This window comes from Nannospalax galili, unplaced genomic scaffold (assembly GCF_000622305.1).
Source record: "Nannospalax galili isolate Female #2095 unplaced genomic scaffold, S.galili_v1.0 scaffold386, whole genome shotgun sequence".
NCBI classification, from domain to species: Eukaryota; Metazoa; Chordata; class Mammalia; order Rodentia; family Spalacidae; genus Nannospalax; species Nannospalax galili.
Window position 1 is genome coordinate 926,644 of NW_008356676.1, and position 21,835 is coordinate 948,478.

The 21,835-nt window shown below is 39.7% G+C and overlaps 1 protein-coding gene across 1 annotated transcript in view; it reads right to left on the reverse strand.

The window, feature by feature from the left end:
- The window catches only part of Dnajc15 (DnaJ heat shock protein family (Hsp40) member C15), a 60,789-nt gene extending 39,336 nt beyond the window's left edge, over positions 1 to 21,453 (reverse strand). Inside the window, exon 1 of the mRNA XM_008854677.3 lies at positions 21,151 to 21,453. Within this exon, the coding sequence (XP_008852899.1) occupies positions 21,151 to 21,414 (264 nt within the window). The 5' untranslated portion in view covers positions 21,415 to 21,453. The remainder of the gene's footprint in view (positions 1 to 21,150) is intronic.
- Between the last annotated feature and the right edge of the window lie 382 nt (positions 21,454 to 21,835).

A 21,835-nucleotide genomic window follows, 5' to 3' on the forward strand; every position in this document is an offset into this window, starting at 1 on the left:
ATATATATTCACTATCATTATTTAAGTCTGCCTTGTAAAGAGATGGCATGCTTACAGCCACTTGTGAAAACGATGGACTCTTGCTCTGGAGAGTGTTACTGAATATGTTAATGCTTTAATGAAATGCTTCTTCTAATCATGTAGTTACTAAAAATTTCAAAAAAGCTCTCCTACCTGCAGGCCTCTCTCCAGGGTAAGTCCATTGTGCCCTTCGCACCTTGACTCCCCCAGCCTCATTCACCGTCCTATCTCCCCCTCTGGTCTCTCCTCCTAGCCTGGGTCCTGTCCCATTCCTTGTCTTGGGGCCCCAGACACCTGGGGAACCACTACTGCTTCCTGATCCTCTTCATCCAGACCAACTCAGTGCCTTCTCTGGTCCCCAGGAGCACTCTGGGCCTGGCCCCACCCTAACCTCACTCTGCTTCACTGGGCCTGCACCACCCACCAGCCTCTTTCCAGGATGCAGGGGGTGACCTTTCTTCTTCCTGATCCTTTGCCTCCAGACCAACCCAGCTCCTCAGTGCAGTCCCCAGGAGGCCTTGGGGCTGCTTCCCACGCCCATCTTCCTTTGCATCTCTGGGTGTCACAGACACCAGCTGCCCGAGACCAGCATGTTTCCTGGGCCCAACTCCCAGGCCAGTCCAATCCCAAAATTCCTGAGGCCAAAATCTTTCCTGGAGGGATCCAAAGCTTAGGAGAAAGCCTGAGAGCATCTGATCCTCATCGGACTTGGGCCTCTGTGGGAATCCCTGAAGAAAAAAGCAATCCAGCCACTCCAATATAAAATCAAAAGAGAGAACAGGAAGGTTAGATGAACCAGCTTTTCATGGCCAAAAAGTAAACCACAAAGACACATAAAGTTTGCAAAAAGAAGCAGACCTAAACTTGAACACCTGAGCCTCACACAAGAATCAGAAACTACAAAAGAAATTCACATGTCAAAACTGGCTGCTCTTGCAGAGGACCTGAGTTTGGTTCCCAGCACCCACATGAAGGTTGACAGGCATAACACCAGCTCCAAGGGATCAGACACTCTACAAGCACCTGTACACAGATACATACACAAAAGACCTCTCCCCCCAAAAAATCTTGCAAAAACCTTGATGGAGTGCATAATGATGAAATACACTTTTTGATGTGTAAAAAAGTCAAAAGCAAGTTGGGGTGGTGGCACATGCTTTTAATCCTAGCACTTGGGAGGTAAAGGCAGGCGGATCTCTCTGACTTCAAGGCCAGCCTGGTCTCTATGGTAGTTCCAGGACAGCTGGGACTACAGGGAGACCCTGTCTCAAAAACACCAAAAAATAAAAAATAAAATAAAATAAAAAAGTAAACCCATAAAATTCAGCAGACTTTTTTTCTTTTGAAACAAGGTGTCACTCTGTAGTCCAGACTAGCCTAGCTAGTCTCAAATGCATGGCATTTGGAGGTGAACCACCATGTCCAGCTAAAGATAATTTTACAAAACTAGAATAATCTCACTAGAGAATTTCAAACTGGTATGGATATGTTAAGGAGGCTGAGACTCATGAAGAGTTAAAACCAAAGCCCCAGCTGTCAACCTTCAAGTTCTATAAGGAAAGATACACCCAAGTCTTAAGAAATTAAAGCCCAGTCCTCATGACCTGACACTATGATGAGAGAATCATCAGATCAGAAAGGACAGCTGCACAAAGGTGCTAACTTGAAAGCTCAGCAATTTGCCAAGCAACCCAAGCTATTCAGGGGTGAAGCAAGTTCCCCTAGAACCCTATTGAGTCAAGTTCTATGCCAACTTTTCAACAGGTAATGATACAATTAAAGGAAGGCTCATTTCCTGGCAGAAAGGAAAAGCCTTTGAGCTACTGTGAGACAAGAATGTCTTCTTCAAAGTTCCTTTCAGGTTGTCTAGCCTAAGTGTTATTGAACAGAAGGGAGTTAAGTATTAATTTTAAAGATGCTCTATAGAAGTTATATATTTTTGCCATTTTCTAGGGTTCTCCTAGTGTTCCATATTATAAACTTCCTGTATCTTATCTTCCATTGGTTCACTTTAAGGACTCTGAGCTCAAGCAAACTACTTTTTTATGTTGGAAATTTATCTTCCCTTATAGGTATTATATTTTCATCTCACAAGAAATATTCATTTTTACCTACCCCAATCCTTCCTTTCTTTAAATTTTAGCATGAATCTGCCATAGATTAGCAGAAATCATTTACCATAAGCAGCAATGGGCACACATCTAAATATGAATATTTGCATAGATAAAACTCCTCCAAATTAGTAACAAAAAGGCAGTCCAATAAGGCTGATGGTGCACGCCTTTAATCCTAGCACTCAGGAGGCAGAGGCAAGCAGAATAGTAGGCTAGGCTAGAGGCTTTAATCTTTTTAAGAATTGTTTAAAGTCAAGGACTTAGCAGTGATAATGTGCCTACATTCAAAAGACCCTGGGTTCAATCCTTAGCTGGGGTTGGGGGGGTGAAGTCTAATAAACATGATAAAGTGCTCAACCTCAAGAGTAACCAAAGAATATTAGCAACAACAAAATGATGGGAATTTGTAAAGATCTATAGCATTCATAGAACTTGTTTTGTCCACTGATAGATCCTAAACACCCAGCAGCAGCATAATAACAAAATGGACAAAATATATTATGTGTACAAAATATATGAAATATACACAAAGGATTTAGCACAATGGCATGGTACATGTTAAATCTAAAAAGATTCAAAGGAAGGTTCTAGAAAATAAACTGATATTCTCTAGGTTAAATATACGAACTTTTATAAAGTCCTAAAAAGCTAAATTGAGATAGGGTTAATAGGCTAGGAGTCAGAGATCAGGGACAATGGACAACCCCCTCATTAAACTATCCCCTCCTCTTTGTACTCTTAATGACATCAACTACCTGCTCTTGTCCACTCAAAAGGAGGGAGTATTTTGCTCTCCCAGGTCTTGAAAATCATCTCCAGACACAAAATTCAGGGCATATACAGTCCCCCAACATCCTCTTCAGATGACTACTATATGGTCTTCCACCAGGAGCACTCTTAAGAGGCAATCCTTGACACTGAGTATGCTCATGGTCTCAAGAGGCAATCCTTGACACTGAGTATGCTCATGGTCTCAAAGACCTGCACAGAGCATGTGACCGCTTCACTAGCAGCAACAGAACTACAGAACTCCTAATTGGCTGTGCATGTATAAATATCTTACTACTATCAACCCTCCCCCATAAACACACAATTAACTATAACAAAAATGCCATGACCTTCGCCAGTCAAGTCCTCACTGGCAAGGTCGCCTGCTGTGTATCCAGTGTTCATACTTTGGTGTCTTCATACATACACTTTTATTTCCTTTTTGAAATAAATCTTTCTGGATTGTGGTGTCCACTGATGAGTTCTTTTACCATGAAACCAAGAACATGGACAAAAAGAGCTCTGACCTCCCTGGCCTACTTCCCCTACAATGAGGTTATTTTAATTTTAAATCTTTGTAGGACAGCAGTAGTTATAACATTTTACTAATTCAGCAATTCAAAATATATGAGATAAATAGCTGCATCTATAATTCCAAAAGGATTTTATTTCAAGAACTGAAGGCATTTTATTAGGAAATATTAACCCCTTAGGCACTCTTTTTTTTTTTTTTTTTTTTTTTTTTTTTTTTTACTTTATTCTAACAATTTGGTAAAGCTACCTTGTATTTAAAAATAAAAATGTGGGGCTGGAGAGATGGCTCAGTGGTTAAGAACACCTGCTTCTTCCAGAGGACCCAGGTTCCCAGAACCCATATGTCAGCTAACAACCATCAACACCCTCTTCTGGACTCTGGGAGGCATTGCACACAACTGGTGCACTTACATACATGTAAGCAAAACACTCATACACATAAAATTAAAAATAAATAAAAATGCAACTCAATTCAATTTAATTAAGTACTCTGATCTTACCCCTTTTGGTTCCCCAGGCCCATTCTCCTGGGGAGTATCCATAATCCTAGGATTAGGGCTAGGGTTATGCATAGGGTGAGGATTAGGTTTAGGGTTAAATTTAGGGTTTGTTTAGGGTTATGTTTGGGTCTGGGGTTTATATTTAGGGTTAGGATTAGGGTTAGGGGCAGGGTTAGGGTTTGAATTACGTTTAGAGTTAGGTTTAGTTTGAGTCTTCTCTGCCTAGTTCCCTTTCTAAGACTATATTGCCCAGGACTATCTTGCCCTCCGGTTTTTGGCTGTCAGAAGAACAAAGGTTGGAAGCCAGCACATCTTAGTCCCCCGATTCTTTCTCTTCTTGATCCTCTTGGGCTGCAGCTCTGATGCATGACCTCTTCTCCATGCTTAGAACCCTCAAAAGCACAATTTAGAGCCTCACCCCTTCACCTGTAGAGTAACATTTCCTAGTTCTTGCAAGAACTATGCAATCAAGTTACAAAATAAAACTGAAAATAATCTCATAATGCCTTAAGAAATCTTACAATTTTGTGTTGGACTGCATTTATAGCTATCCTGTAGCCCATGGGTTGGAAGCCCCATTGTAGAGCCTTACAGTAAGGACTTCAGCTTTCCTATGGGTGATAGAAATGCCATTGCTTCAAGGAGAGGTCCAAGATTATTTTAGGATTCTAAGGATTACTCTAGTTGTGTTGAAAAGACTACAAAGGGCCAAAAGCAGGGTATTGTATTGGTTTTCTTTTCTGTGATAAAACACCATGACCAACACAACTTGCTATGGTTCCAGAGGGAGTCCATAATGGCAGAGAAGGCATGGTGGCAGGAGGTGGCTGGAGAGAAAGCTCAGCACTCACATATTCAAGCAGGTACAGGAAATAGTATGCCAGATTGGAAGTGCGCATGGCTATATATTCCCAATCCCACCCCCACTGACGTGCTTCCTCTGGCATGGCCACACTTCCTAAAACCTACCAAAACAGTGCCACCAACTGGAGACAGAGAGTTCAAATACTTGGAGCTGATGGACATTTATTCAAACCATACAGGTATAGAAACGAATTAGAAGTCTATTAAAAGATAATGGTAACTTGGACCATCATGAGCAGTGATGGAGTGGAGAAAGTGGTAAGATTCTAGATTTATGTTTTTTTCATTTGTTGTTTGTTTGCTTTTAAAGATAGGGTCTCACTATGTCCCTGGCAGGCCCAGAACTCTGTAGAACAGGCTGGCCTTGAATTCACAGATACGCACCTATCTCTGACTCCTAAGTGCTGGGATTAAAAGTGTACATCCCCACACCCAGCTAAATTTATGTATTCTGAAGGTAAAAATCAACAAAAATTTCTGACACTGAATGTGATATATGATGGAGAAGAATCTAGGATGTCAATTATTGTCCTGAGCAACCAGAAAAATGAAATTTCATGAGCTCTCTTTGGACTTATTTTTCTAAAAACATGATACGATGAACATAATAAATAAAGCTTAAGCAAGCCTACATGGGAATTCATAACACTTAAAGAGGTTTTTTTTTTGGGGGGGGGGAATCTCATCTAGAAAAGAAAAGAAGAGCAGGATAAGTCAAAGACATCCTTTGTCACCTGGCAGACTCAATTCTCAAGGGTTAATAGCAAGCAAATCACTTTTTTGCTGAACTCAGTGTTTTATGTTGTCTTATTATTTTGGTCAATTTCCACAAAGAAAGCTCTTTGAATTTAAACAACACCAAGTAAAAGGGAAAATAAAGAGAAGGAACAAGAATACTGACAAATCAGCAGAATTTCGGAGAGACATATCATATGGGTGCTTCCAAATAAGGAAGGGGGGGGGAGTGTGCTGGCAGCGTACCTCAGAGGGAGAATGTGTGAGTTCAGTCCCTACCACCCCCAAAAGAAAAAGGGAAAGGATTTACACACACACACACACACACACACACACACACACACACACACCATGGATACTTAAACAAAACCATCAGATATTTAAAAAGACATTATGAAGAGAAGTTTTCTCATTGCCCTACCCTAAACCTTAGAGCTGCATACATTTCCATATTAATATACTCAGTCCTTATCATCACTATTCCACTGCCAAAGCCACATACATTTGAATGTCTCATGAAAACATCACCTTGGATAAAAAAAGAGAGGTGAAGCTGGCAAAATGTCTATTTGCTCTGCTTTTAAGCCACTTAATTTCTTTTAAAACAAAGGCGAGCATTAATTTCTACAGCAAAGCTAATGAATAAAGAGGGTGGGGGGAAAAACATAAAAAAATCAAAAGCTAAACATGAGAGACAATTCTTAGGTGTATGGCAAATGAATATTACTCCACTCCTCAGCATAATTAATGAAATTTCCCCAAACTCATATCCTCACTATATAATGGTTTCTTAGAAATAATCTTTTTAAAAATTTTTTATTTATTATTTTTATTTCATGTGTATGTGTGTATTGCCTACAGGTAGGTAAGTGCACCCCTGTTGTGCAATGCCCACGGAAGACAGAAGAGGCTGTTGGATCCCCTGGAACTGGAGTTATGGACAGTTATCAGCTGTCATGTGGGTGCTGGGATTCGAACCCGGGTCTTCTGCAAGAACAGCCAGTGTTCTTAACCGCTGAGCCATCTCTCCAGCCCCAGGAATAATCTTTTCTTAAAAAATCTTTTATTATTTCTATTTTATGTGTATGAGTGTATTGCCTGTATGTGAGTGCACCTGTGTCATGCAATGCCGTGGAGATCAGAAGAGGGCTTCAGATTCCCCTGGAACTGGAATTAAGGACGGAACATAGCTTAAATACTACTTTGGCTATATTCAAAATGTTGCAAGTCTTGCCCACATTTTCTCCTAATAACATGAAAAGCTCTTTGCTCACATTAAACTATAATGTGAACAAATGTATCTAGTAGAAAATCTTGCTCTAGTAACAATCCAGTCCTGATGCCTTAGAGAGATATAACGTCCCTGACCTGCCACAGGTTTGCCAACCCTGCTGCATGTTTGCTTTCAAGTTCATAAACCTATGGATCCAGTGACAGTTAATTTTATGTGTCAGTTTGGCTAGGCTGCAATACAGGGTTACTCAAACACTGTCCTAGGAGCTGTGGTGAAGGTATTTTGTAGATGTAGTCAATACATTTATTAGTAACTTGAAGGCAAGAAGTATCTGATAATCTATGAGGGCGCTTCGACCAATCAGTTGAAAAGTCTTAAAAGCAAAGCTAAGGTTTCCCCAAGGAAGAAGAAATTTTGCTTCAAGAATCAGCACTAATGCATCTCAAGTCGGAGCCCAGCTTCAGGGTGGTAGAGAGCTTGCCTCGCATGCTCCAAGGCCTTGGGTTCAACCCACAGCACCTCACAAAAACAACTAATAAAAATTAAAGTCCTATCTTTAAATGTTTAGCCTGTAGGTTTGTCCTACAAATTTTAGACTTGTATAACTGCACAATCATATAAGTCAGTTCTATAAACAGACATGTAGATACATTTATTACTTTGCTCTGTTTCTCCAAAGAACCCTGACTAACACAGATTTCTGGCAGTCAAACCCAGAGCATCATACATCCTAGGCAAGTGCTCAACTGCCAAACTACATCCTCCTGCCCCCTACTCCCCAAATAATCTTTTAGGAATACTCTTTTGATTGTGTATTGCTCACAAATTAATTATGTTTTTAAACATTTGATCTTATTATTTATTACAAACTAGGCATAGGGCTAGGCCCAGAGATACAGATTAATAAAATGACCTTTTAAAAGTTACAAATTGAAGACCCAGCATAGTGATGCACCAAACACTGGGGAGGCAGAGGCAGGTGGATCTCTGTGAAATCAAGCCCAACCTGGTCTACATAGTGAGTTCTAGGCTAGCTGGGGCTACAGGGAGACCTTGTCTCAAAAACACAAAACAGAAAGTTATGAATTCTCAACTTCAAGAAAAAAGATGTCTCTCCAAACATCCAAGTTTATTTTTACTATCTTATTTCTCTATAAATGTGTCTAATTCCTTATAGAATTTCTTAGCTCTTTAAGCAATATTTCTAAAGATAAAAAAGAGCAACCACACCAATTGCTTATGAGTCTCAAAAGTCTATGTATCCGATGCTTCCAATTCTTAGGTTCAGATCTTGGAACAAGAGTACAAATTCGGATTATGGAAGAGAGTATAAATAAAAATTACAACACTCATGGGGTATAAAACAATTATTTCAAAGAATTTTTTTTTTTTTTTTTTTTTTTTTTTTTATAATTTTTTTTTTCATCTTTCCCTTACGGTACTGTCTCTAATCAGGCTGACCTTGAACTCACATAGATCTTCCTGACTCTGCCTCTTGAGCACTGGGATTAAAGAAAGGCACAACCCATCAAGCCTGGCTATTTCAAAGAAAATTTTAAGCTTTCACTTTAACTTGTTAGTATAAGGTAGTAAAGATAACCAAGTTAAAAAAAAAAAAAAAAGAAATAATTTCTTATGCACTCTAATACATTTTTCTTATGACGTCTCAATATAGTACCATAACTGTTTCTGAAAATAAGATGGCCTCTCAATGTGCTGGTTCTGAGTAGAATTGAGAACTCAAGTCACACCAAGACAGAATGTCCTAGTTTGTTTCTCCATTGCTGTAACAAAACACTCTGACCAATACCAACTTGGGGAGGAAAGGGTTTATTTAGTTTACATCTCCCAGGTCACAGTTCATCATGGAGCCCAAGGCAGGAACTCAGGGCAGGAACCTGGAAGCAGGAGCTGGAGCACAGGCCATGGAGGAATTCTGCTTACTGACTTGCTTCCCTGGCCCCTGCTCAGCCTGCTTTCTTATGCAATGCAGGCCCACCTGCTCAGGGGTGGCACCACCCACAGTGGCCTGGGCCCTCCCACATCACTCATCAATCAAGAAGATGCCGAATATGGTCACAGGCCAGTTCTATGGAGGCAATTCCCCAACTGAGGCTTCCTCAACCCAGGTATGTCAAGTTGACACAAATGCTATCCAACACACAGGATAAAAAAGACAGGGAAAACTAAGGGGTGGCAGAATAAGAAGAGACTCTCACTACTGGAACTGGTTTATGTCCTTGACACTGCTGACCAACTGCTAGAAAAACTGCCCACACAGAGACCATCAGTCTAGACTCCCTTTTCTGAGAGAGGTCTTAGGCAAGAGTACTGGGATTACTAGAGCTATTCTTAGACCTTAGACTCATGATGTGTTTTGATTTCCTTGTGTGATTTGGTAGAATTCTTCATACTTTTTGATCCACTTTTTTTTTTTTTCAATTTATTAGCACTTCTGTCTGTCTGTCTACAAACTTAAATACAGTGCCCCTCGCCAACTATCTTACTATCCCATTGGGGTAATCTTGTTAAGAGAGTAAGCACACCAGCACATTTTTACTGTATCTTTATAGATTATCATTTGAATAAATGTAACTTAAAAATTCCAAAATTACATTTATCATTACTGCTAAGGTATCTAAGTATACTTATCTCTTGATGTCCACACTTTGTTCTTTCTGTACACTTTCCTTTTGCTTAATAAACTCCAGCTTTGCTTCATAGTGACTCATCCTAAAATTCTTTCCTACAATATAAGTTGAGAACTTGGCTACACCTGGAATGGAGGCCCTGGAAGGGGACTCTCTGATATCTCCTGCTGCTAGTGACATCTCATGCCTATCATAGTTGACTCTCAATACATCTCTGCCTTCTGGTCTACCATCAATTCATGTAAAAATAATATGGTTGATTTCTATGCTTAGCACAGAAGACTACCACAGAAGAGTGTGTGTGTGTGTGTATAATTTATTTAATTTTTGGACAGTAGCTCAAGTAAATCAAGTTGACCTCAAACTTTCTGTGCAGCTGAGGATGACCTTGAACTTCTAATCCTCCTGTTCCACCTCCTCAGTGCTGAGATTACAAATATGTGTTACGATGTGCAGTTTTATGCAGTGTTGGTGATCAAATCTAGGGTTCCATGCATGCTAAGCAAGCACTTCACAAACTGAACTATATCACTAGACCAGTTATCTGCTATTAAATTGGAAGAAACACAAAACCACTATCAGTTGGTGAAGGTGGGTCCAGTAACTGACCTAGCTAACCCCATGGTGTATCCAATTCCATGAGTTTCTTTCCCTTCTTTCTGAGCTCTACTGAGATCCCAGGAACAGCATGCCTGACTGATGAACATCTTAAGGCAAAAGACTGAAAGTAGCCCATAAACAAATGAGATCTTGGTTTGAAATAAAGCTCTTAATGGCCTATCTTGAAATAATGGTAGACCAGAGTCAAACAATAATGGCCTAGAAATCCCCAATCTTTGCCTTTCCTTTTCCTATGTAAAGGAAACTGAGACTGCTTTAGGAATTAGGAAGATAGAGTCTAGGTAATGAGACCTCTGTGCTTCCCAGTGTGATCACTGAAATAAAGCTCCCTTCCTGCCTATTAGTTTCTTAGATTGCCTTTCAAGGATGAGCAACAGAGCCTAGTGCCTCAGGACTCTCTGGGGCCAAAGACTTTGCCCTAACTCTGGTAATAGTAGCTAGATCAAGCAAATATCCAAATATTAAAGAAATCAATGCTACTGCCAAATTCTGCCCTATTCATGTAGCTCCAGCCTTCTAAAACCTCTCCATTTACCTCTCCATTTCACTCACACAGCACACTGCAGTATTTGTCCACCTCACAATACTGTGTGCTTCTAGAGAGCAAGAAGCAGGCTTTATGTGCCTTTCCATTCTCAGTATTAAGCATGAACTAAATAAGATTAGTTATCTAAATGGATACAGGGATGAATGGTGGTTGGGCCTGAGTGTTTTGCTTCTGAGTCAGAGTCCTTTTGAGAAAAGCAGAGATAAAAATGAAGGATAGGTCAAGGTTAGCCCAAAGGGTTTTGGAAAAAGGAAGGTACAGAGAACAAAGATTACAAGTTGGTAACCTGAATTCTGATTCAGATTTTACCCTCAACTCACTATTACCTTAGGGTGTTACAATTTAGGGTCATGTGTGTGTTGGGAGAGGGGGAACAGAATCACCTATAAAAGATGTCCTCCTGGTTACTTTCTATTGCTGTGATAAAAACACTAACCAAAACCAGCTTGGGGAGGAAAGGGTTTATTTTATCTTTCATCTCCCAGGTCACAGTTCATCACTGTGGAAAGTCAGGGCAAGAACTCAGGGCTGGAACTCAGAGGCGAAACTGAAGCACAGACTGTGCAGGTAACTCTGCTTACTGGCTTGCTCCTCTGGCCTGTGTTCATTCAGCCTGTTGTATAAGACAACACAGGACCGTATGCCCAGGAGTGGCACTGCCTACAGTGGGTTGGGCCCTCCCATATTACTCAACAATCAAGAAAATGCTCCAGATATGGCCAGGTGTGTCAAGTTGACAAGAGACGCTCTCCAGCACAGATGTTAATATCTAAATCAATGTTAAAAACAGATTATCCAATTTCCTATGAAATATATTCATTTCATATATATATATATAGCGACAGGGTCTCCCTGTAGGCCCAGCTGGCCTGGAACTCACTATGTAGACCAGGCTGGACTTGAACTCAGAGATGAGGCTACCTGCCTCTGCCTCCCAAGTGCCAGGACTAGACTAAAGGTGTGTGCCACCATGCCCAGCTTTCCTATGGAATATTTTAAACACAGATTAGACAAGAGTAAAATATAAAGTCAGTTTTCATCTACATAATATTATGGGATAATCTCAAGATAATATCACAAGCAGACCAGTCAAAAAGGAGTAGGTTTCAAAGCCATTTTCTAATAAGAAAATCAAGCCTAATAATTCCAAAATGTGATTTCAGTGTTTAAAAAAAAATTGTTAGTAAGAAACAACTATAGTAGATTTGCTTTGTGGTTGTAGACTGCTAGGTCTAATGTTAAGTTTACTGAAGGAAAAAAAAAAAACCAACTCCTACCATTTCAGATACAGCTATATTCAAGGTTCAGTCTCTGGGAACTTCTTGTTTTATTTGGGTCTAGGAGTTAGTTTCTTTAACTTATTCATCATTGCTATTTAGTTCAGTGGTTCTAAATTTATTTATTTTATGTTTAAAGAATATTCTAAGTTTTGCTAAAATTTGAAGGGCGTTTTTCACCCAACTAATTCCTTTTGTCATTTTATTATTATATTGACTTTTACTGATTTTTTGTTGTTGCTGTTCACTGACTTCCTGAATTAACAGATCTGAGCTATTTACAATCTAAGTTCCAAACTATTTTGCTATTGTTGTAATCTGACTGAAATGTTCCTGACAGGTTAATGTTCTGAACATTGGTCCCTTAGCTCCTGGCGCTATTTGGGGAGCTTGTGAAAACTAGAAGTGGGGCCCAGCAGGAGGAAGCAGGCCACTGGGAGTGGGTCCTTGGAGGTATACTCCCTAGCCACATCCTTTCTTGATTGCTGCTTCCTACTTGGCCATAAAAATGAAACCTCTCTTCTACCACATGCACCTGCCACCATCACACAGGGCCAACAAGTCAGCCTTCCCAGCAACATCCCATCTCCATAACACTCAAACATAAACATCTCACATCAATAAAACTGTTATCAGTCTCAGACGCCATCAGAGGACATTCTTAGCCCTTTGATTGGTGGGAACTCTTTCTTTTGCTAAATTAATACATTTTGTTAGTCACAAGAAGGTAAAGTCAGAAACAGAGGTGGGCAAGGAGTGGCTGTTTATAGCTAAACATGGCCTTAGATAAAATGAACATAGGCTCTGGATTTGCAACATTCCAAACTCTTCACAGTCATTCAAGTGCTAATCAACTGGTCAGCCTTGCATTCACAGGACTTTCATTCACAGTTCCCCCAGTTGGCTAAGTCATCACATTTTGTGCATGCAGGGGTCACATATTATTTATTCCCATGTCTTTACCAAGAAGGCTCATTGCTAGAATCTGATGTAGATGAGTCTTAGTTGTAGGTGAGACAGAAGTCTTCAGGCGAGAGGAATAGCTAGCTAGTAAAGCCAGTAAGAAAGAAATTCCTGGATCATATCAAAACTATTAGCCATCATGATCTGGATCTTTTTTCTTTTCTTTGGGCCTCTGTATCAGACATAACATCTACATGTGACACATAACAGGATGATATACCTAAATTAAAATAATCAAGAACATTGTTTGGCCTAATGAAGTAAATGTAACAGATTAAGGCAACAAACACTAAAATAAAAATAAGATTTACTATGTTAGCCCCCTGGAATTCACAATTAATTTGTACCCTATGGACTATTTTATTTATATTTGGAATATTTAAACAAAGCTACTATCTTTAATCTTTGGGTTTTCTTTAGAACAGTTAGACCTTATAACTCGTGTGGAGTGGCTAGCTCTAACTCTAGCAGCTCTTAGCTGCATAATGACGTCATTTGTTTTATTATGTTGGTATCATACCAGATTTTAGTTTGGAAAAATAAATGAACATATTATAGAAGAAATTACATAATACAGTATTCTTTCTTCTAACTATGTCTTTATTTACATACCAAATAATAACATTAATAGAAACAAGAGAGCAAACTGTTAGAAATCAGAATTTTATAGGCTTTGTAGGCATAATCAATTATGTCCTTTTATTTTAATGGTTAGGGATAGAAATGGGAATCTAAAAGAAGTCATTTTAGTATTGTCCATTTCCTTTTATTAGTAAAATGGAGATATTGCTTAATTATTTTCTTAATTCCAGCTAACTGTACTATATAGGACACCTTAGAGGTTGGTTTAATCAAGGAGTATCAGTGCTCAACATACAAGATATCATGAATATTATTGTTAGAGATTGATGTCTTCTGTATAATTTGGATAAGAGTTAATCCAAATCTCTGAGTATTTTATACAAGGGTAAAAAAAAGTTACTTCAAGGTAACTAGTTAGAACAGACAGTGTCTTCTAATTATCTTATTAAAACTATAGAATAGCACTGGTCCTAACACTAATAGCCCTTGGTGTCCCTAACACTTTATAATCTCTATGGTATTCACAAATTTAATCTTTTCTTTCCCTCATTCAAACTGCATTTCAATATGCTCATATTTAAGACAGAATAAAAATTTGATAGGCTTACAGAAGTGGCATCATAAGCCCTTCCTTGAACTTTTCTTTCTGATGGCACCATGTTGTGATGTGTCATATCTCTACTACAGAACTTCTAGTAAAGAAAGACACACATTTGAACCAACACAAGTTGTCAAGAGTCATTCAATGAACAATATCTTGATGCAGGAGAATTCAAGATGGGACATCATGTCTTAAGGATAATTTCATCATAAGAATCAAATACCTTAAATATCTTATTTGCAACACTTTGTAACTTTTGTTATTTCTTCTTACTTAGGAATTCATCCCCTTTCCAAAAAACTATCTTTACTCTTATCGTGCTTACTTTAAGGCAGCAATTTTTTGACTGGTAATACTCATAGATTAAAATTTTCATTATACATTATTCATTCTTCTTTAAGGTGACCTCCAATCAATTCTGTTTTAAAGTTTAAGAATTTATAATCATATCTTGAAACATTTGAAGACCTTGAAAATTACCACAAAAGCCAAGACTGCAAATCATTTCTTGGAACTGGATTTCATCAACTTCTGATGTCTAAATGATGAGAGGGCATCGTTCCTAGTCCTGATACTATCAATATGACCTTGAGATAGTCAATTAACCACTTATGTGCAAAATAAAGAAAAGTAGCAGCACACCATATGATTATTATGGGAGGTGAACATACCACAGTGCCTGGTGCCTAGCAGACATTCACTAAAAGTTTACTTTTTCCTTAACTATTTCTTTACACATAATGAATAAAAATAGAAATATCACTAATATTATGAAGGCAGAAAGCAGAAATGAAAATTTCCACGTTATAAAAGATCTTATATTAATAGCTGGGTGTGGTGGCACACACCTTTAATCCCAGCACTCAGGAGGCAGAGGCAGGCGGATCTCTGTGAGTTCAAGGCCAGCCTGGTCTACATAGTTTCAGGACAGCTGGAGCTACAGGGAGACCCTGTCTCAAAAAAAAAAAAAAAAAAAAAAAAGACCAAAAAAAAAAAAAAAAATCTTATATTAAACAGAGTGGGTAAAAGTAGTTAGTGGAAAACAAAATTAAAGAAAATGAAACTGGTAGTAGCTATTAAGTGAACTTATAATAAAAGGAACTAAAGTAACTATCTATAAAAAAGCTTATAGCCACACCCAGCATGGCAGTGCACACCTCTAGAACCAGCACTTGGAAGGCAGAGGCAGGCATATCTCTGTGAGATTGGGGCCAGCCTGGTCTATATCGTAAGTTCCAGGCCAGCTGAGGCTTACAAGGAGACCCTGTCTGAAAAAAAAAAAAAAAAAGCTGGGTGTGGTGGTGCATGCTGTTAATATCAACACTGGAGAGGCAGAGGCAGGCAGATCTCTATGAGATTGAGGCCAGCTTGGTCTACATAGAAAGTTCTAGGCCAGCTGTGGCTATAGGGAGACCCTGTGTCAAAAAAACACAAATCTCATAGTCAAAAGTATTTATCATATGGAGAAAATATAGACAATAATCTGTTAGAAATAGTTTCTATTGAAACAAACATGAAAATGAGTCAATTCTAGTCACATAATACTCTAATTGTTTATAAACAGAAGATGACAAGTTTTCTAAAGTAGAAAGGCTAAAATGGATTAGATAATTAACTCACATTCTTCCCGTGTTCAGCTCATTCATTCACTTTCCTATGATTTTCAATTTTTTATTTCCCAAACTACAAACAATACGTCTGAACTCAAGCAAGCATCTTTTTCATGACACTATGGCTCAGTCCTTCAATAACTTGTCCTTGAAAAGAAACTGGGAGTCTACAATCTGCTCTGTGCTGTGCTTAGCTCTGAGGCAAAGTCAGACAGGGTCACCACTCCTGAGGATTTCTTTGTTTGGGGAACTGAACAAGTCTCTCGAGGACAAAAGCCATATTTGATTTGCCTTTGTATTTACTACAGCACCTTATAGAATAAAATAAGACTCCATAAATATGCATTAAATGAATGAAAATGATAACACTTAATAGACTCTGTCTTTAACTGGGTACTGAATTGAATCCAAATTTGCCTTCTAGAGCACCCAGTTTATAAGTAAATACAGTGATGGCAGAATAGTTGTAACAAAGGCTGTATGTGTTACATACATACAGCCTAAAATATTTACTACCCACCTAACCCTTCATAAAACGGGCTTTTGGTCCTCTGTCCTTGAGGGCGGCAATCCTGGTTTACTTCTATTCTCCATACACAAACCTAGTTTCTATCTACATGTTTGATGTTCCCCAAACAACCTATTAAAATCTTTTAAAATGATTACATTTACTTATTTATTGAGGGAGAGGAGAGCACTGGCAGGCCACAGTAAGTATGTGGAACTCAGATGACAAGTTGTGGGAGTTGGTTCTGGTTCTCTCCTTCCACCATGAGGGTCCTGGGGATTGAAAATTACTTCAAATGTTGCACTATCATGAACAAAAAAATTCAGAAAACAGGAAAAGCAGCCTACTCCATCACAGCTGCTACTGCTGATTCTTTTCTTTTTTAAAAAAACGACATCAAAATTGTTTAAAAATTCCCTATGGCATTTTTATTCTCCCAAACAGTAAAAGCAGTAAATAACCACCGTCTAAATAAATATAAATTGCCTGAAAGTGTTACAAAATGCTAAAGCATCTATCTTGAGACTGCAAAATTTAAATTCAAGATAGACAATAATTGTGCCAGAGGGAAACTAAGAAGGAAAAAATAATCTTTCTTCTCAGGAAGTGGTAGTTGGGATGGAGAAAAGGAAACATGGAAACGATTCACTCATTAAATAAATATTTAATTAACATTTATCATATAAATATGCCAGGTTAAGTTCTGGAGAAAGAGCAGTGACCACAGTAGATACAGACTCTTGTTCTTATTCTCCCTTACAGGCAACAGGGAAACAAATGTGTATCAATATATTGGAATCAAACATCCACATTTACTTACTAACTATACAGTAGCAGAAGAAACATTACATGAATACCACCTGCCAATTGCAATGCCCTTGAAAACTTTACCTTTCGGGCACTTACACAAATACTGGTAGAAATCATTTTGATATTGTATTATTTACTTTTCTTGTTGCTATGACAATGCCAGAAGAAAGCAATTTAAGCAAACACATGGCATGGTACCATATGTCTGTAATCCCAGCACTGAGATTGAGGTAGAGGCAGGAGGATCCCAGGTTCAAGGTCACCTTTCGCTAAAAAAGAGAATTCAAGGTCAGCTTGGGCTACAAAGACTCTCTCAAGGGCCGGGAATGGTGTCCAATGCTTTTAATCCCAGCACTGGGGAGGCAGAGGCAGGCAGATCTCTGTGGGATAGAGGCCAACCTGGTCTACATAAGTGAGTTCCAGGCCAGCTAGGGCTGCAGGGAGACCCTGTCTCAAAAAAATAAAAATAAAAAGACTATCTCAAAAAAAAAAAAAAAAAAAAAAAGGAGGGTTTATGCTGGCTCCTGGGGGATACACTTTATCCAGGTGGGGAAGGCATGGTGGTGGGAGCATGAAGTAGTTGATCACATTGTATATAGTCAGGAGGCTGACAGATGAAAGCTGGCACCCAGCTCATTTTCTCCTTTTTATCTTCTTGTTTGGTCCACACCCCCCGGCCCACGTATGGGATGGAGCTGCCCACATTCAGGGTAGATCTTCCTTCCTCAGTTAATCCTCTTGGAAACAACCTCACAAATACAACAGAGGTATGTTTCCTGGGTGATCTAAATTCAGTCAAGATGAAAATGAGGATTAACTCTCATAGACATAATAATAATGCTATAATAAAAGACCTTGGACAGCTCTCTAAGGAAACATAGGAAGAAACAACTTTCTTCTACTGTACAGGAGGAACTGGGGTCAGAAGAGTAGAGAGTCCTTTATATCGCCCTGACCAAGGTTTAAACTTCGTAACTTTATTGTTTGATAACAGGGATGATGGCCTCATTACTAATCTGTACTATAGGAAAAAAAAAACTTGGAAAGTGTGACATACCAAAGCAGTTACAATGGGCCAGACGTGAAATGAAAAATGACTAACAGAACAATGAAAAGGGAGTCTGAACAAACTAGATGATTCAATGTCAGAATTATGGGAGAAAGCAGAGTTGACGACTTTATTCAAACATGAAATAAAAGGAGAATCAGTATGTTTGGGGGCAATTCATATAGTAAGCTCATTTTAGATAAGCTGAAATTTTGTTTGTAAGATTCACTGATAGGCAACACGACAGGGTCTCATTATGTAGCACTAGCTGGCCTGAAACTATATAGACAGACATGTCTCTGCTACCCAAGTGCTAGGATTAACGGAGTACGCCATCATGCCCCTCACAACTCAAAACTATTCCCTAATCATTCAAAAATCAATCTTCTCGGTGTTCCTCAGTACAAGTTCATCCACTGGACTCTAGTCAGTCTATCTAGAGTTTCTCCTTTAAAGATCAATGCTCCCTCACCTAGCAGTCTGGGTACACTGACTTGACTTGATAGGCCTTAACATTTATGAGAGAATGCATGAAATCTGGGTGTGGCTTTGTAGGGGTATGGGTGGGGGAGGGGATATAAAGATGATTAAGATGCTTTGTATGAAATGCACAAAAATTCAGTAAAAAATATACATTAAAAAATTGCTCTTCTCATTCCTTCCTATTAACTAATTTACTCAATAGTTTCTGTTTCCAATACTTTCTACATATCAAGGACCAATATAAATGCTGGCCATTCACACCAGAGAGCAACACAGACCCTGCTCATGAAGTTTACATTCTAGCTGCCTAACATGGGAAAGTGAAGAAAGAATCAAAGCTAAAATGTGGACACACAAAACATAATCCATGTGATTGCCCAGAGAAGCATCCAGTATGTAAAAACTTATTGCAGGACATGCTATAAAGGAAAAATAGGAGTGTTCCATTATTTGCAGGTTTGAGGTTTGAGGTATTGCTTATAATGAAATGTATAGGTGGCTAATTTTCTTATACTATTCTAATAATAATATCTAATAATCTAATCTTTCCAGAAAAGTAATAGAAACTAAAAGGTCACCACTTCAAATTGGATTTTATCCAAATTTTTAAATATTGAGAACATTCCCTTCCTTAGTTTCTTTTCTCCTTTTCCATAAGAAACAACCTCAGTGCAGCCAAGTTTGATAGTGACCTCTATTAAGCAACTATAGAATGCTATTTTATTGAAGGTAACTACATAGGTATATTTACCTACTCCTTGTGGTCTTGTACACAGGCCAATGAACTTCTTAGTTTCTAAAGACAAGTTTTATGAAGAAAAAGAGATCTGCTAAATACGGCAACATAAGTACATTCTATAAACGTCAAAATAAATTCCATTGAGATGAAAAGTTTTCCTTTAACTTCCTGATAAACATTAGTGCCTACTATTTTCAAGGCTATTTTTTTTCTCTTTTTTATTACTTATCCTTTTCTTAGTTTTCAATTCCTTAAAGTTATTATCAATAGCCTTATCTTCTAAATCAATGGTCATTACCTGGACTAAGGATTCTAAACAGAAACAAAAATGGTCCCTAAGGGACACTGAAAATCCATGAGGCCCTTCTGTGGTCAATTGAGATAAGAGGGAACTTACTTTGTGGGTGGTGGACTACTAATTACAGAGTCCCACCCAGTATAAGACCACCCAATACAACAACAAAGAATAGTCGGTAGTCTTTAGGGTTTAAAAGACCACTGAACATCAAGTACAGGAATAGCCAGTTTATGATTATCTTAGTCTAAAACTTTACTGTATGTCAATTATATCACCTTAGTCCTGCTTCAGTACAGACCGAATTTTCCATAATGTAATTACTATGTAAACTGAGGGGAAATTTTTATTTTTATTCAACAAGTTGCCTGAAATTGTTCACCTACTTAGAAAAAAACATTAAAAAATTAAATAAATTACAATGGGAGCCAGGTGTGGTAGCACACCTCTTTAATCTCAGCACTGGGGAGGCAGAGGCAGGCCGGTCTCCAGGAGCTGAGCTCAGATTGGTCTACAGAGGAAGTTCCAGGCTGGCTGGGACTCCCAAAAACCAAAACAAAACAAACAAAAACCAAAGAACAACAAATATCAATGGCCCTTACATATCTGAAGTGCCAATATCTGATAAAGTCAGACAAAAGGGCTAAAGTAAGTCCCCATTAAAAACCACACACACACACACACACCCCTTGATAGTTTGCATTCAGATGCCACACATATACAATGCTCCTTTGGACGGCTGCAGTAAGAAGCAACATGCTTACTTCATTATGTTGGCCAATGTAATCACGTCTAAGAACTCAAATTTAAACTGCCACAGGTTACTAAAGAAACATCTTTTCAAAGCCTTTATGTTTCAATTATATTATGTTGATTGATTAAAGTGTGACACGCCTTTAGTCTCAGCACAGAGGCAGGTGGATCTCGGTGAGTTCAAGGTCAGCCTTGTCTACTTAGTGAGTTGCAGGCCGGCTGGGGCTACAGGGAGACCCTGTCTCAAAAAGAAAACACAAAACAAAACAAAAAAACACTTTAATCTCATTTCAGGATTTCGAGATATCGCAGGAGGACTTTAAAATACTTATAAAAGGGGCACTGAGATGATTGGAGAATCGCACACAATTTGGCGCTCAGGAGGCTGGCTTCTAAAAAGACTACCCGAGACCCCCAATTCTATACACTCCTACAGATGTAACTCGGGCTGACTAGAGGGCTCAGACGCTAGAGGCGCTTGCCACCGAGCTGACGACCCGAGTTTGATCCCGGGACCCACAGTTGAAGCCGAGCAGACTCCCTTTTCCCAGCTCTGCGCCCTTGCGCCCTTCCGGACGACCCCGGCTGGGGCTCAGACGGCATCCCTGCCGTACCTCCTCTTCCTGGCTCGCTATTCCCTCCGTTTTTAACCACTTCCCATCGCGGACCCCCGGGCTCTAAGGCCCGGTCAGGCTGTGGGATTCCTCCCTGGCCCTGCGTGGGCCTGTTTTCTGGATACAGCCTCAGTGGTCCAGGCCGAGCACAGGGCAGCCCCGCAGTGGAAGCTGGGGTCCTGGGGTCGGGCGGAGCGGTGCAAGGGTGACAGAGCACTCGAAAGCCCCGGCTGGGCAGACCGTCCCCCACGCGGGACCGTGGCCGCCCGAAGACTCACCGCGGCGTGGTTGATGTCGGCATCTGGCCTCTGGGCGGAGGGAGGCAGGTATTCGGCGTAGCTCAGCCCCTCGCTGTAGGCTGCGCCACCGCCAGCAGCCATAATGAGGCGGTTCTGCGGACGCGCGACAGCGGCTACGATACGGCCCCGGGACCAAACTAGTGCGGGCCGGAGACCTTCGCGGACTGTGCCGACCAGGTGTGCTGGACCTATGGCCAGTGCTGGGTCTCCTAGGGCGAGGCAGGGTGTTCCACCCTCCACCATACCCACCTAGCACCTCGGAGCTTAGGGCGGGTTAGGTCTACTTGAGTTCCTCAAATTCCAGGCTAGCAGAGAATCCTGGGTCTTGCTGTGGTGTCTGGAAGAAGGGACATGCCTCAGGCTGCCTGACCCTCTCTGTGTGCGTCCCAGCCAGAAAAGAGTATCTACATGTAAAGAAATTACTGGGAAGAAACTTTTGAGCAAATAGGTCACACTCACTCGCCACAAATGATTTTGCCCTAATTTGAATATAATAGTTACTTTAGTATTCATTTTTAGGTAAAGTTTTTTGGAGCAAATATTAGCCAATAATTGAAGTCAACATGTTTTCTAAATCCCTGTACCAACTTGGTAGCTATTTTGCCCTTTATACGCATTGCAAAAGCAGTTTACAAGAAGTCTGTCTTTTTGTTGAGGCAGGGTC